The sequence below is a fragment of the Melanostigma gelatinosum genome, assembly GCF_949748355.1.
Source record: "Melanostigma gelatinosum genome assembly, chromosome: 6".
Lineage (NCBI taxonomy): Eukaryota > Metazoa > Chordata > Actinopteri > Perciformes > Zoarcidae > Melanostigma > Melanostigma gelatinosum.
In genome coordinates this window covers 12,236,768-12,253,074 of record NC_136639.1, presented here as the reverse complement: position 1 = coordinate 12,253,074, position 16,307 = coordinate 12,236,768, and the positions used below count along the sequence as shown (strand labels likewise).

The 16,307-nt window shown below is 42.4% G+C and overlaps 2 protein-coding genes across 3 annotated transcripts; both read right to left on the bottom strand.

Moving 5' to 3' along the window:
- Positions 1 to 513: 513 nt before the first annotated feature.
- LOC306778690 (glycerol-3-phosphate acyltransferase 4-like) lies at positions 514 to 12,652 on the bottom strand. 2 transcript variants are annotated; one of them, XM_079270319.1, is made up of 15 exons: positions 12,515 to 12,652; positions 11,151 to 11,736; positions 8,362 to 8,431; positions 7,971 to 8,271; positions 6,864 to 6,938; positions 6,681 to 6,770; positions 4,069 to 4,162; positions 3,841 to 3,956; positions 3,570 to 3,625; positions 3,368 to 3,453; positions 3,114 to 3,242; positions 2,932 to 3,011; positions 1,721 to 1,796; positions 956 to 1,005; positions 514 to 693 (listed from the first exon to the last, which is right to left on the bottom strand). In XM_079270319.1, the coding sequence occupies exons 2-15, from the start codon at positions 11,316 to 11,318 to the stop codon at positions 519 to 521; spliced, it is 1,566 nt and encodes a 521-aa protein (XP_079126445.1). In that variant the 5' UTR covers positions 11,319 to 11,736; positions 12,515 to 12,652; the 3' UTR covers positions 514 to 518. The 2 variants fall into 2 exon arrangements, with proteins under 2 accessions (XP_079126445.1, XP_079126446.1); XM_079270320.1 differs by having other exon boundaries at positions 514 to 1,796.
- A 508-nt stretch (positions 12,653 to 13,160) lies between these two features.
- On the bottom strand, positions 13,161 to 16,126 carry polr3d (polymerase (RNA) III (DNA directed) polypeptide D). The gene is made up of 9 exons (XM_079270902.1): positions 16,004 to 16,126; positions 15,568 to 15,735; positions 15,420 to 15,463; positions 15,171 to 15,331; positions 14,931 to 15,055; positions 14,382 to 14,550; positions 13,998 to 14,245; positions 13,764 to 13,916; positions 13,161 to 13,603 (listed from the first exon to the last, which is right to left on the bottom strand). The coding sequence occupies exons 2-9, from the start codon at positions 15,727 to 15,729 to the stop codon at positions 13,487 to 13,489; spliced, it is 1,179 nt and encodes a 392-aa protein (XP_079127028.1). The 5' UTR covers positions 15,730 to 15,735; positions 16,004 to 16,126; the 3' UTR covers positions 13,161 to 13,486.
- Between the last annotated feature and the right edge of the window lie 181 nt (positions 16,127 to 16,307).

Below are 16,307 nucleotides of genomic sequence, written 5' to 3'. Positions count from 1 at the left end.
CATGCCATACTGTGTTATAGCAGCGTGGTGCCCACTGGACAATAAATCACACAGGAAATGTCACCAGAGTCCTGGTTTGCCAAAAATAGCAAAGAAAAGCAGCAGCTAATTAAGGCAGTAGTGTTTGGAGCAAAAACAATCAATTCTAAAAATATCAAATGAGAAATACTTTCATTTTGGAAAATGTTTCCCAGGGAAAGAAAAGGATCTTTTAACTGTTAAATGAGATACTTAGGACAAAATGGATGAGGAGATACACATATTTGGTGTAATTTGCAGTAGATTGTGACAAGTAATTAGCAATGCTACATGTTGCAATCTGAATTCAATGGTTTATCAATTAAATGTTTTATTCTACACAATTTCTATCCCTTCAAATACTCTAAAGTTACTCAAGTGTATCTAAAATATTCTTCTGGTTTCATATGCTGCTGTATGTTTGTGTCTGTATCAGAGGAAAACAATCGCGAGCAAGTGAGAGAAGCACTAAAAAAAAAAACCTCAAGTCAAAGATCGAGTCACATTCTTGAACATTTATTTTGATGAACAGATTTGACACAATCCGAATGACTCTTCCTGATAACGGTACACCAGAGGGACGAGGGAGAAACCTCATCTCCAGCCGGATGGGGAGTCCAGACTACTGTACAGAAGCACTCTCCTTGAAAAGGCTGCCGGATGGGAGTAAGATCACTGGTGATGTAAGGGAGGGGGGGAGATAAAGACAATAGCTTTTAGAGTTCGCTTAAAAATAAATTAGGCAAGATGGTCATCGCATGAGCAGGAAGCCAATGTAGAACACGATGGCTGTTATGAAGTGTATTAGTATGAGTGTGTATCAGCTAATTGACATAATATCTTAGTCAGGAGACCCATGGTGATGGTCATAACGTCACTACAGTTATGCTTCATTATTAGCTTCAACACGGAGGAATATCTGCCTCAATACACAAACCTCCATCCGAGTAACCGTTTCCATTTCATAATGTGAGGGTTCACACATTCCTTGGAAGAAACAGAAACATTAAAACGTATGAAGAGCCCATCTGAAACTCCTACAGTGACCACATATTTAGATCCAAGTCTGAATGTAAAACACAAAGCTTAAAACACAAGTTTTTTTCTCTTGGAAAAAGCCCATAAAAATATCTGTAATGTCACAAAATCTGGCATTGTGCCCCAAATCATGGGCACAACCCAGTCATGCAAAACCCCAACTCAGTCACAGGTTTTAGCTTTAGAACAAACTAGTTCTGATCTACAATAGCTCTCATCTAAGTCCCAAGTATAATCAGCTCTGTAACATTGTGTGACACAAACATGACAGTTAAATGAAAATGAAAAAGCTGAAAATACCAAACAAAGACAGTAACTCAATGATAGATAACAATACAAGTTTTCCCACAAAAGACTGCTTACAAGGAAGACAATGCTCCTTCTCTGTGCGCATTCTAACGCAAGCAGGGCTTCAGCGGAGCTATTCCCACAAAGGGAAGCGGACTCAGAATGACCCGTAACAACGACGCAAACTGAACAAGCCTGGCTGAGGCAGTGACCGAGGAAGCCGAATGGAGTACATGGACATTTTCCAGTCCAAGAGCTCCTATAGAGAGGGAGCACTGCTGACTGCCCATTTAGTCAGGTGCCCAAGTGGGTCTCTGGTCCAGTCCACCTCCACACAGGTCATTCAGGAGCGACTGCGGTCCTCTTGGGTGCCTACCAGCATTTTACTGTACAGCTTCTGCTGCTCTTCTTTGAAGGTATCCTTTACCTTTCCTCGCTTCAATCCTCCATCCCTACAAAAGAGTTTGAAATAGGTGACGACAAATTATGTTTTGGTTTATGTAGTCGACACAATTATGCAATTCACGCATATTCTACTGCTTATTAGGGTCTGCTCAAGCAATGAAAGGCCCATCAAATACACTCCATCGCAAACTTGCTGTTTTTGACACAGCAACAGACTGGATATGCAGTGTATACTCTGAGCTGACCAGAGAAATAGACACCCCTATCCATTGTAATGCAATTTGACTTGATGTTTACTAACTTTGTAGTGTTTACGACTTGATGTTTACTTTGTCGAAGAGATGTTAAATTCATCTCAATGGTCATTGTGGCTCTGATGGCGGTACACTGAGCGGCAAACTGCATAATTACTGCAAAGTCAAAATATCAACTGTAAAAATTCTCTATTATACTGTAATCCGTTTCTAATAATTTTCCCTGTCAGTGATTGAAACAAAAGATTAGAATATTGGACTGAATTTAAATGCTATATATATAAATATATATATATATGAATATATATATATAAATATATATATATATATATATATATATATATATATATATATATATATATATATATATATATTCATATATATATATATATATATATATATATATATTCATATATATATATATTATATTTAATAAATATCTTTATTATTTGTGATTAATACCACAGCAGCTTATAGCAGTGACTTGTCGCCTGCAATATAATATTTTCTCAGAGAGCTTCCAATTATTGCAAACTGGTGCTTGCATTACATTTTCACATAAAAGCGTCAAAGGAACGGAATGATAAGTTGCATAACTTCGCTCACAACGTCGAGTTGAAACTCCAGCAGGAAACCCACAGGTGGCAACACTGTCATTAACGATGGGCGATCTAATAAGAGGCCCAATAAGCCAGTGCAGTGAATAAACACACACGATGCTAGGGCCACTTGACTGGATCACCTAAACGGATTCAGTGGTTAATAATATTATTGATTACACCTGTGCAACAGTCTATTCATTACTAATTGCTGGCATGGGTTAATAATAGTAACCCGTGTGTTGACGCGTGTTCATTATCCCTCGTCGGTCTTGGGTTTGTATGTGAACGTGACAGAAAACATTGAGCTGAATGTGTTGCTCTCTCACCACAGGAGGTCGACCAGTCCGCCTTGCCTGGCTATGGCTGCCTTTACACGATTAGCAAACTGTACAGCATCCTCACCTTCCTGTTGGAGAAGATTGATATGAATACAACAACGGCAAACAAGTTGTCATAACAAAACAATAAGCTCTGTTAATATGTTGAGTGATCATCCATGGAGCCTCACCTCTCTAGACATGGGGGGAAGGTACCACACACTGCAGACGATGGCCCAGCTGCTCATCATACGTAACAGGTAGTTCACCATCCCAAACTTGCTGCTATTCCAGAAGGCGTCTCCAAATCGAGGGTCGTACTGCGAGGATCAAACGCAGTAGAATGAAGGATCAATACAAGTAGTGTTTTGAACAAACTGCTAAAAAGAATGCTGATGGTTAAAATCAGATGTAGCAGGTAAAAATAACATTAAAAAAGACTCACCTTAATGGCCACAGGGTAGACTGTGGCACCGATCTCAAAGCTGCCCTTCTTAAACATCATAACTGATGTGTTGTTAATGCAGGTACCTGGAAATTTAAAATATTCATAGAGAAATAAATGAGACTTCTGGGCCTTTCTAGGAAAAGTAGATGGCTGTAGTGTGATTTAGAAGTACCTGTAACAGATAATCGAACAAACTCACCTTCTGGGAAAATGAGAATGGGCAGTTTAGATTTATCTTCTACATGGTCACTCAATCTGCAATACAAAGTGTAAGTAGGTTATAATTAAAAATCTTTCTTTGCTAAATAAATAGAAACTATAAAAACTAGATTTCAGTTACACAAGTTACATAAAAAAAATTAAAAAAAAGATTCACACTAAAATGCTAAATGACAACTCTTACTGAATGCAGAAAAACAGAACAACAACAAAACATGTACCAGTAATACAAACAAAGCTTGTAATGCTACCTTTTGGCCACTAGATGTCTGTCTTTGACTTCTGAGCGTTCAAACCAAATGTGTGGGCAGGCCTTCACCATGGATCTCTGAATGATCCCCATCAAGCCACCGTGAATTTGGCCAACCTGACGACACAGCACAAACACAAGCGCGGTTTCAACAGACATTCAGCTGCCACTGAACAAATGACCAGTGTCGATGTGTCTGTAGGGTCCTGCTAAGCAGCAGCACAATTACCATAGCATAGCAGCCATCGCTGGCCAGGATGATGACGTCAATGGGCGAGGTGTGGTTGGCGACACACATGCCTCCGTTCTTGGGTTTGTTCTCGCTGTAACAGTTGAGACGGATACACTGTTAGGCTATGTATCATGAATGTTAGCAAGCGTTAAAATACACTTCTAGTGCACAATATGACGATGAACAAAGCTGTGGAATCGCTTCATATTCCCCATTAAAATATGGGTACACACCATTGTGGATATAAAAGGTTTGACCCCCGGAGCATGCAGGACCTGAACCTACCGAGTCCATATTCCAAAGATAGAGTTACAATCGTAAAAAAAAAAGAGAGAGCAACACTTTCTCTGTCACTGGTGTATTTTTAGCCGCAGAGAAGAGAGGAATACATGTTACAACACACCAGGCGTTAAAGGCAGACATTCAGAAGGCCACAAAAAATGATGCAGATCCTTATCTCACCTATGAGTGCTATTGAGATATATAAATATAATTAATACATATATATATATATCTGGTAGTGACTTATTTTTAATGCTGTCTTGTCTGTAGTGTACATTGATTAAATAACCAACCATCGAGTAATCTCACTTACAAAGTCCCTTGATCTCAATCTCAGATGTTATTTCAACAGTTTAATTTTCAGCCAAGCCTGCGCTTACCCAAAAATAACACCAGCTGTTATAGACTACAGTCGATGGGCAAATAGATAAAGCAGCAACTTCCTCCTCCACATCCTGTTGCATGTGCCCCTCCTCTCTATACAAGCTCCATCTACTGCTCCATCTACTGTTCCTCTTACATTATCAAATGTTAAAATAAAATGCCACAGCCAACAGCAACATTCAGGAAAGTGAAACGTGTGCTTGTAAAATAGCTGAAGTGAATTCAGCAGCTCCAAGCATCGTGTTTTAAAGTGAACACGATGGCTGTAGCGGCGTGTCCTAATAAGTACTGCTGAAAATAAATGGATAAATACACACTTTTACAAAGGTTGACAGAGGTCTTAGCACAATTTACGCTTCCATCAAATGACTTGTATAGGCGTCTTCAAATCAAGACACTGCGTCACAAGTCATAAAGAAAGAGAGTTGGTCACAAAGAACCCAAATTAAATAGAAAACTACTTCATCAGTATAGCAGAAAAACACTTTCCAAATAAAAAACATGGCTCTCATATATACAAAAAGCTTATAGCTGACAAAAGATCCCTCCCATACTAACACTCTGGGTGCTCACTAGCAAAGAACATGCCCTGCTTTCTGTTCTCCAGAGATAACTCATCCCTCATGATGTAACATCACAGACCCATTTCCTGTCACAGTGCTGCGGATCATATTTGAGAAAGAAGAAGAATTGGACGATGTGAAGAAGATGAGCATTTGAGTGGCTTTGGGATTTTATATTATATCCCCCTGGATTCAAATGTATGACAACTTTCAATCAAACATGAAGTAGTTCAGAGGTTAACTTCAGCTCAAATGTCAAAGCAGTTGGAAAGCTACGAGTTGCAACATGCTTTCTCTTAAAAATGGCTCAGGGCTCCTACGCTTGCCTTGAAAATGCTGCCTCCTGATTTTCCAGGTACCATATTAAGTGATGATCTATCGGCCCCTGAAGCTTTCCACCCCCCTCCCCTCTCACACACACACAACCCCCTAGGACACCTGACTACTTACTTGATTTAAAAGATGTGCCAGTCAAGTCTACACAAAATAAATTCCATGTTTTCCAGGTACCGTGGGAACCCTGTGTCTGCTTGCGTGAAATAATTCTGCAAAAAGGTTTTGCCAAACGCATAAATCTTAAGAACATCAAATTTTAAGATCCTATTTTACCATTGACACTACTTGTCATTTTATGTATGCTATCTTTTTGGTTTGCCAAATGTATTCACTTTCACAACAGTGAACATGTGAGCATCAGTGCAGAGCTCTGTCCCAATAAAAACAGGATTTCGTTTTGTGTGTCAATCAACAGCGACACTGTAACCGACTTTCAAGGCGTTTGCAGAGCATTAACTAAGTTACTTCAGAAAAAAGAAGAGAAATTGACCAATAGGTTGAGAAACTGCAGGGAAACCTGAAGCAACAGTGTTAAAACAAAACAACAACAAAACAGGGAAGCAATCAACCAGCAGCAGCATTCCTGCTAACCTTTGTTCGATTGACTGGTGGGGAAATCAGAGTACGAACTAGGTATTGCAAAGAACCTCCATGTTATGCATATTATAAGCCTTGATGAAATCAAGAATAGACACGTCTTTATGTCCCAAATGTCAGTGTGGTTTAAGGAAACCAGTCTAGCTTCTATGACTCATCTTATTGCTTCCATGATGGCTGTTAACCTGATTAGATAACCTGACTCATGTGTTTGATTACAGTACTTCAGAGACCATCAAAGCAACTGTGCGTCATCGTCCCTTTTACACATCCTGTCCTTTTCCGATAAAGACGGTAGACTTTTTGCTCGGAAGTCCACTACTGCAGTGTTCAACGAATACAGGTGGATGGGGAGTCAAACAAAGGGATTTGGAATGGTTTCAAGCCCAACTAAATTTCCTCGTCACATAACTAGTTGAGGTGTCGAACCAGGGCGTAGTGTCTTACCTGTCATGGTAGGTTATAATGGCAGTGAGAGCTCTGACACAGATTCTGTAGCACATCAAATGGACTTTCTGACTGAGGAAGTTTTTTAACCTGCAGGAAGGAGCATACGAAAGAAAGCATGATGTACTTTGTGTGTCAAGACGCCAAATCTAAATCATTTGGATGAATTAAAAGCAGACCTACCTTCCATTCGGCAGCAGCCCAATAACACAGGTGAGGACCACAAGGAGGCCGACACCAGTGAAGGCAAGAGTTACCCTGAAACACAAACAGGCCGGTTACACCTAACTCTACACCGGGCAATCTGTTAACAAGCAGCAGCATTTCTGTAAAAACACAGAGTGGAGGGATTACACTTACACAAACAAATATAAAACTAATTAGTATTTTACTGGCATTTAAAAAGCAAGAACGCGACCCCTTTCCTTCTAACCACTCAACATTTAAAGGGTTGTGGTTATCAATTAAAACGTTCACACTCTCCTTTACCCCCCCCGAGTCACTGAGACTCCAGAGGGGCATATTAGGAGATGATTAAACTGGCCAACAAGCTGACTTAATCTGGATGAACCAATCATCCGGGTTGGAGAAGGTGATGATTAAACTGGACAAACACGAGGGAGGTGAAGGTTTCCTGCTCGTGAGTGAGCCGGGTCAATATATTCAACGAGACAAGAAGGTGAGAATCTATTAACAGAATGGGACACCAGAATGATGCATGTCTGTGCAGCGGTGGCCTGATTCGTCTCCCCACTGGTGATTGGAAGTGAGCCAGCCAGGCTGAGTAGAGTCCCTGTGACTGTCCACAGCCAGAATGAGGATCTCACTGCATGTGCCAACACTTAATGTTCCTTGTGTGTTCTGTAGCGGACAGAAACCTAATACAGTCTGCCCAAAATCTAGTTATTTTTGTACAGGTGGGTTGCCCACTAAATTGGCTGTGAATGTGTACGTGTTAGCACCTGTACTCTACTTCTAGTCTAATGCATGCTGGGATTGCATTCAGCCCCTGTGACCATGCACAGGTAATGGCTCTTTGGCCGGTCTGGCTTTGTGTTTTTGGTTGTTATCCCTCAAACTCCCAGGCTCTCTGGATTACCCACCATGCACAGGTGGCATAATTCTTATTCAACCTTGACTCCTCAAACAGAGTCACACCACCTCACTGGGTTGATTTGTTGACAAAGATACGCTCGGTGTAACAATGTTGTAGCATTGGGTGGATAAACTAAACAGTATTTTACCGAGTATCATCTAAAACCACCTCCATGCTGGAGGTACTGCTAATACCTGAGAGGCAGCAGGAAGCTGTAGCGGATCAGCAGGCCCAGCCCCCAGAGGACGGTCAGCCTCAGGCTGATGTAGTGGAAGTTGTTGTTGCTGCGGGTCAGCAGGTTCCAGGACTCCAACTCCTCGGCGGAGAACCGCTTGGTCACCTCGTCGTCCATGATGCTCGCCACTCCGCGCCGAGCGAAATAGAAGATGTCGGACATCTCAAACTCGGGGGCTGAGTTCAGGTCTCTGTTGCTGCCGCTCCGCCGGATCTCCTTGATCTCCTGCTCCAAGGAGGTGGGCTCCTTGGCAATGATGGCTGGAACGGTTCAGAGAGAAAGGACGTCAGCAACACTCGTCTCGAAAACAAATGCAGCGCTTGAACACGCACACAGACAGCACATCTTACCATTTGAGTAGGGTTTGTACAAGTGGTGATTATTTTCTTTCGCTCCTCTCTCGATCCTTAGTGTGGCCCACTATAATAAAGACAAAGGTGTGTGTTAGAATACAAGTGTCCCAAAATACACAGAGATTCAGCATGCTCACATCAAACTGTTTATTGTGGCTCCTGTCGCAACCAGCTGCCCCGACAAGCAAACTGTTGTAATGTACATCGTTTTTAAAGCTGAAGATTCAAGAAGCTCCCTGCAAGTTCTTCTTTATGATCAGAGTCCCAGCTGTTTCCTGCTCAGGTTTTCTAATGAATATCCGAGTGTAGTTGTTCATGTTGTAAACCATCACAGTGCAGAACGTCCACAAAGTCGAGGAAACCACGTTCTGAATTCTCAGAAGTTGACCTCGTCCTGACCTGTGTCAATAATAAGTCTTCTCTGTGACCACAGCTGTGTTCTATTAAGACAACATTATAAAGCCCACTTCTCACTGTTCAATACGTAGATAACAACAAACCGGTGTCCACTGAGAGCAGGGAGTCCAATACTGACTCAAGTAGCTGTGACAATAAGATGTTTATATACTGGATACTTTACGTACTAGAATGTTTATTCCTGTTTAAGTTTTCACCAATTTGTTGCTGCATTAAAAGGTTAAAGGTTCATTTTAAAGATTTTCTACCAAGTTCCTGGTGTAAGATTTACTATTATAATAATACATAATTTAGTAAATTCATATCTATGTATTTATTTGTTGCATTTATTTGTATGTATTATTTTACCGTCATTTAACCAGATAAGTCAATTGAGAACCAGTTCTTAATTTACTTTTATTAAGTTGGGAAAGCAATGTTTAAATCAAGCCTGACGTTCACTTCACACAGTGAGGCACACAGCTTATTAATTAATAACTGGTATTTGATTGGTACGCCGTATCTGCCGATACCCAAAACTCAGCTATTCGTATCGCTATTGGAACAGTCCCAACACGCTATTGGGACTGAAAAGGCCGGATTGGTGCTTTCCTAACGGAGGAGGCAGGAAAAGGACACAGTGTTCTAGCTGTAAGACAAGGAGCAGAGCTCGGGGGTTAAATTGTGGCCGGGGAGGCGTTGGATGCTTTTTCTCTTGGCCAACAGCCTCAGACTACAGTTCACACAACGACTTCAGAGATTTAGGTGAACCAAACAATATCAGGGTATGGTTGAACAAAGTTGAAAGCATGGTTGTAAGTATTCTCAAAGACAATAATGCTCAGCAGGCATGCAAGTTGAAAACACTGGAATTGGCTTGGGGCACTTGCAAAAAAAAAAGAATATATTTGAGTGACACCGTGATATTGCTTGCAGACGCCATCTCTAAATCAGATTATTTTCATATTCCTACTTACTTTACTTGGTGTAGAGACAAGTTTTTACGGCTTTGGGCAAATTGAAACCCATTTTGTGTGCGACTTGGTTTCAGAGATACACTGACAGCCTACTTAAATATATAGATATTATACTAACAGTCTGAAAAGCAGACTATTAGAAGACTAATGACATTCAGCCTACAGTAGTGACATCTGCATTTGATGGATACATCCTGGTCATAATTACGTAAATCGAATGCGCACGCACATTCCCAGCATATCAAACATTCCTTTTGCAGCTGGGCTACCTTTAAATCGTGCCGTGACAAGTCGTCATACTAAATCAACGTTATAACAAGCAGCTGCAGTCGAACAAGATTCTTTGGCTGGAGAGAGGAGGAGCACAGAGAGCTGCTGCTGGAACCACAGCTGCACACGCTAACGTTGAGCAACTAATTGCAAAAGGTCTTGGTTGTACACCTAATCATGCCCTAGACAAACACTTTTTTTTGTATTCAACAAGCCTGCAATGGAGACCTTTGCAAGCAATGGCGCATATTAAAATAGTACAAACCAGAAAACATTGCTTCAGGTTTGCACAGTCTTTACTGCATCTCTCCTTTGACCTTTTCTCTACATCTCTTGGTAGTTACAGCAATCATGAGCTAAGACCGTCTCATATCTCCCACTGGTCCATGTATTTCTGGCACAAGATGTGCTGTCAGAGGTCAAGATGTGCTGTCAGAGGTCAGGCTGGGAAGCAATGGCAGCTTTACTTGTGAAACTGGATAACGGTGTCTGGAGTCTAATGGTAAATAAAACCGGCATCTCAAAACTGGGTCTCATTGCACAATGAAGCCGATGCATCGCTGCCATCACTGGTGATTCAAACTCATTTCTAGAAATCAAAAAAACGGCACATCAGTAATACTCCAGGCTCACAGACAACAGTTACAACAGTACCACTGTTTTCCCCACTTACATAACAAGGGAAGAATGGCCCTGTGGCTGTGATGCTGATCTGTATCTGCCTGTGAATACAATGGCCACTGGTCGGATGCTAAAGACAAGCGTGAAGCATGACGCTCACCAATGTCAGCATATTTCTGAAAAAAATAAAAAAATAAAAAAAACTTACTCAACCAACTCCAGCCTTGAAAAGTTATATTGTATACAGGTACCTGCTGATTGAAAGGGTGGCGAAAATGTATTGCAAAAGCAAATACAGGCTGTCCTCGAAGAACCTTTACTGTCTATGGTTTGTTGAACAACAGGGTGTTAGAAAGGAGCAGGAGACAGATGATCATAACCGTGCAAGAATAGAAGCAGACCTGGAGACATACGTCTTCATTGTGTGTATACAGTGCACGCACCTTCATCACACATCAATCACCTAAAACTCAAGTTAAAATGGTACAAGAAGTAGTAAGCCATTGTGCAGCAAGCGCTTACCTCAAAGAGCTTTAATAAGGTTTTCATGTAGAGACGTCGGATGCCAAAGGACACCCCAAAGATGGCCGGCACGATAATGAAGACCAACAGCAGGGTGAACCACACGGTGAAGGAGATGCCCAGCAGGATACACACCAAGTTGTTGAAAGGGTTGAAGAAGAGCTCCATCTTGACGTTTCTATCAAACTGTTTGAAATCAGACGGCAGAGGAGCTACAGCACTTCACCTCCTGGCCCCAAGTGGCCCTGAGATTTTGTCAGAAAAAGGCCTTCATCAAGAGGACTAGGGGATGGAGCTCCTCGCATTGAACAGAGAATCAATACAAGTAGAAGTGAGCATCTGGACGTTGTTGCCCTCTTGGGCAACATTAACGAATTTCATCATCTTCACCATCAATCGGTTCCTGAAACTCAAGTTGAATTCAATTCCAGGAAAAGGAATGTGAATTCAATAAAGTTAGGTCCTTTATTTGCAGATGTTTGCTATTTGAGCAAAAAACTCCCACTGGTGACAGAAATGTAAACAATGAAACAACCGGGCACAGCAGGTGGTCCTCTCGTGGTGAAGCTCTGGGGGATCCGCAGACCTGTGAAGATGTAGAAACAAAACGATCAGAGTGATGCATCTCACAACAATGTGTCCTCTAGGACCAGAGTAGTGAGTTATTAGTTCAGGTCAGAAAATAATATCCATGTGTCACTCTCCTCTGAACGTTGTACATTCTGAATACCGGTATGGGAAGTTAGTGAGGCTAGCTCTGGCTTTTCTCCAAATAAATATATACCACTAATCTCGGGGAAAATGGTGACAATTGTAATGTATCCCTTTTCAGTGAAGGGCCAGGTAACTTTATATCTGACGTTACTGTTACCAGCCTCAGTGCAGAGATAACGTTAGAGGCCCTCCGTCCTCATAGACTGTGATGATGCCAACGAGAGTAACACCACACTGGGTTAGCTCAGGCTCATCACTGTTAACGTCAACGCTTTCTAGGATCATTTAGCAACAAAGGCAAATAGCACACGAGCACAACCGCAGCTACTAGTGGGTCTCAAGACTCAAGACTTCCTGTACCCACGCGGAAGATTTGGCGTCTAAAGTTAGCTTGTGGCCTCCAGAGCTAACGGGCATGCTACATTGTGTCCCCCTGGCGTGCTCCACTTCGTTCAGCTAGGTCGCGCCCAGCCCTCGAGAGCACCGTCCGGGTGTAACGTTACACAAAGTGCTGAGCCAACCGTTTTATTACAAGCTTGGTTTGAGTAACTTAAGTTAACGTTACGTGTTCCGAGTATCTCACCGGTTACTTTCATAAAAGTCCACCCGCATGTAACGTTATAGTTGAATTGACTTAATAGTTAACTAACCGTTAGTCCCGTTACGTCCGGCGCCGGTACAGTGAGGCTTCACTGGTCAATCAGTTGTCTTTGTCTTGCGGACTGCAGCCAAACTCCACCCGGAGAACAACATGGGCAGACAGCGCGCGGCTCGTAGCTGGCTACGTATTAACGACTGCCTGGCCCTCGGCTGATCACACTCAGCATTTCGTTGACACCTGCTGGCCACAATGATGTACTGCAGTAACATACAAAAACATATATTGTGCAAAGTGTGACCACTAGGAGCGCTGTAGAGCAATATTTTGATGAGCGGGTGTTCATGCGATATCATGAGAAACTTAGTCACTCTACTGAGAAGGCAAATATATACGCTGCAACGGATGCATTCAAACAAAGCAGAAAAAGCACATGTTTTGACTTTCAATTCTAAAGAGAAGAGCAGTAGGCTGGGTAACACGGTGTGTCCCTTTGTTACATTTTTTTAATTCTAATTCTTCAGTGCTTCTATCAGCAGAAACAAAAGGCCAAGGTGTGGATAGCCATCTTACATCCTAAGCAAACAAAAACAAACCTTTATCTGCATGGTCACTCGAAGTAAGTGAGACAATTTGATTCTTTTTTTGTAATTTGAGTGAACAAACACTTTAAAGAATTTGACACTAAAATACTGCAAGAACAAAAAACTTTTTTTATTTGCACATTTCCATCCATGTACAGTCTTGTCAAGTAATCTCAGATAAAGAAAAATGAAAACTGAACTGAAATTTGGCACGCCATTCAACCTTCAAATCAACATGCCTATTCCAATAGAATAAAGTAAAACCTCAGTTATGTTTCATATTTATAGATAGTGTATTTCGATATAATATTATAGCCACTCTGAAAACACAGAAGCACAGTCAACATCCATCTTGTACTGGATGTCAGGTTCCAACAGTCCATAGTGAAAGTGAACATCTTGTCAACGTCACACTCAGTCCTCCACTGCTCTGACAAGCATCAAGCATTGCTCTCCAGGAGAGCCTCAAAGTCTGGGGCGCAAACCATCTTGTGTTTGATATTCCCTAATACAGTCAAGTTGCCCGTTCTTCCCTCCGTACCAATAGAGACCAACTCCTGAGAAAACAGAGGGGGGTTAGAAGAAGAAAAAGCATGTCAGAAACGTTAATAATTGATATAATATAAATATCTAGAGACACTGGAAAACACAAGTTGCGCTGTATCTAAAAAAGATTCAGTACGAGGAGAAACAGAGACATCAATACTGGGATCACACCTGAAGAAAAGAGCACGACGCTCCGAGAGACACATCGAGCGTCACTTGTCCCAGTATGAGCTGGACCCGGCCAGACTTCCGCACCAGCATCTTTCCCACAAGACCCTCCCGCAGGTCTTTCAGATTGCAGTTGGTGTCTTCAGCTTCCTCCTCCTGTTTGAAATGAAAACACGGCTTACACACATTCCCTGAAGATCATCGTGTATTCGACATGTAGACGACAACTACGTTTACCTGAGATTCTGTTTTCAGAAGCACGGACTGCCCGTCCTCTGACTTCACCTCTGTTTTCACCGGCCTGTGCTCCTGAGTCGGGGGCTGGCCGGGCAGCGTGTCCGGCATCTGCATGAAGAAGAGCTCCTCCCCTTTGCTCAGACTCCATCGATGCAGCAGCTCAGGGAGAAGTTCAGGCTCAGGGAGAGGAGGGGGCCTGAAAGCTCCTTCTGACTTCTTTATTTCGGTTTCCTCTGGCTCCTGTTTCACTGAGGAGACGATGAAGCGTTCTTTTAAAAGAGAGCAGCTGTGCGGACAACATGCTTGTTATTCATTTCCTGTGTTCACAAACTATCATACGTATTGGAAGATGCTGACTTGGAAACTGCCACGTAGGTACCACACCTTCTAGTTTTATCTCGCTTCCTTCCATGGGTTCAGCATCCTCCTCCACCTTCTCAATTTTAAAGGCAGCGCTACTAAATTCCTCCGTGAATCCCCATCCCGATACAGCAAGAGGAAGCTGGACAGGGCAGCTCCTCTGCTCACTCCTCAGGAAGGGGTCGTCTATAAACTGGAAGAATGCAAAGGAGAAGAAAAGTTACATTTCAGCGAAATGCAAAATAAAGCTCCTACGAGGAACTTTTGTGTTGATTTTGGCGGCCCCTATGGACAAAAGCGGTAGTGTTTCAGAGGAGAGTCCCTTTAGAAAACCTCTGATTTAACTGCATCAGGGTGCGACAGTCTGCCCCGCTTAGTCCTGGTTCTCCCGTGCCTCGCTTCCCTACAGCTGGCCCAGCAATACAACCGGGAGAATAACTGTACCGAGATAGCCAATCTTCTCGGCGATGGTCTCGCTTACTTATACAAGTCAAATAGAAGCATCAGTATTAAACTGAGACTCTTTCATAACCTCGCGGTAACTTTAATAAAGAGGATAACCAAGCGACTTACAGTATCTCGCTCCAGCTTGGCAAGTATCTCTTTGGTCTCTTCCTCCGTCTCTCTTTTCTCCTTCTTAATATTGATGATTGGCAAAGGTCCCACGCTCGGAGCTTCTCTCACATTCTCATAGCTACCTGTGTATGATAGAGGGATGCTATTAAACCAAGACAAGACACAATCAAGCACATGTAATATAGACTGTGCAACTACAGCAGTATAGAGGGAGTGGTCCTCCAGCTAGACTCCTACCTTTCTTTTTCATCATCTGCTCTGCCGGCCCCTGCTCAAAAATAGAGTGGGACTGGATGACTTCCGGGCGACCTCGGCCCCTGCCTCTATCTCTCGGACCCCGACCCCGACCTCGAGCAGCATCCCTCCGGTCTCTCCTCTGCCCGCCTTCTGTATTTGTTCTGTCACAACAGACAACGTCATTGACCAACAGTTGAAAACATAGTTGAATCTATTGTTATTTTTCCTTTTGATCAGCTGAGAACTTACTCTTCTTTGGCTTTCCTGCCAATCATGTTGGGTGTAAAGGTTTTCTAAAAAAAAATAAAAAATTACAAAACCAGTATTAAAAGGATGGGAAAAAGCAGAAGCAATCCTGGACAATGATTGTTACCCACAGTGAGATATAGCACGTTACCTTCTTCACTCCTCCCAGGGTGAGGTCTCTTGACCGCAATGTGGGGAGCCGGCCAGTGGAGACAGCAGCGGGGGGTCGGCGGCCCATCAGCACTCCTCTACCGCTCCCTCCAGGGGTCGGCACACGTTGACCACCGGGGTCACCGGAGCCTGAATCAGCCATCCTAGACTGGAGACATGTGGCAAAAAAGAATAAAGACTATGCAAATGACATAAACAACTGATAGCTATTTTTAACTGTTCAAGTTAATGGTCACTTTAAACTTTTTTATGTCACGACTTCGGCTTGTATTGAATGATATGACGTCAACAACGGCGAAAACTTAGTAACACGTGGCCAAATTAAAACACGAATACAAGGATACACTACAAGTATTATTGAACGTTAAGGTTGTCAAGAAAAGCTGTTGACACGATGTGCTTCTCCAGATACTTACGTTATGATTTACTCGGATGTCCCAATTCAATACTACGTCCTAGCGTGTGAGAGAAGAGTCATTACAAGTTGTTTTTACGCTAGAGCTGGTTCTGACTCGGCATGACGCGCGGCGCCATGACACTTCCGCAGTGTCATCAGCCTGTGAGTTCACGTGCATCAAACCTGCGCAGAAAAACCCGCATGAATATCAATCGTGAAATCAATTCAACTATCGTATGGATACATATTATAATGATTGATTGGATAATGATTGGAGAATTTCGTTTATGTTGTTTTACTAGGCGCATATATTCTGAGTTCTT

What these genes read in the sequence shown, in the direction of transcription:
- LOC306778690 (XM_079270319.1), bottom strand. Translation starts at nt 11,318, where the DNA reads ATGGAGCTCTTCTTCAACCCTTTCAACAACTTGGTGTGTATCCTGCTG. An exon ending in AGACATCTAGTGGCCAAAAG is followed by an intron (nt 3,626 to 3,840) that starts GTAGCATTACAA and finishes TTTGTATTGCAG; the next exon opens with ATTGAGTGACCATGTAGAAG. An exon ending in GGACTGGTCGACCTCCTGTG is followed by an intron (nt 1,797 to 2,931) that starts GTGAGAGAGCAA and finishes ACTCTTTTGTAG; the next exon opens with GGATGGAGGATTGAAGCGAG.
- polr3d (XM_079270902.1), bottom strand. Translation starts at nt 15,729, where the DNA reads ATGGCTGATTCAGGCTCCGGTGACCCCGGTGGTCAACGTGTGCCGACC. An exon ending in CCAAGCTGGAGCGAGATACT is followed by an intron (nt 14,551 to 14,930) that starts GTAAGTCGCTTG and finishes GCATTCTTCCAG; the next exon opens with TTTATAGACGACCCCTTCCT. An exon ending in CGTCGTGCTCTTTTCTTCAG is followed by an intron (nt 13,604 to 13,763) that starts GTGTGATCCCAG and finishes CTGTTTTCTCAG; the next exon opens with GAGTTGGTCTCTATTGGTAC.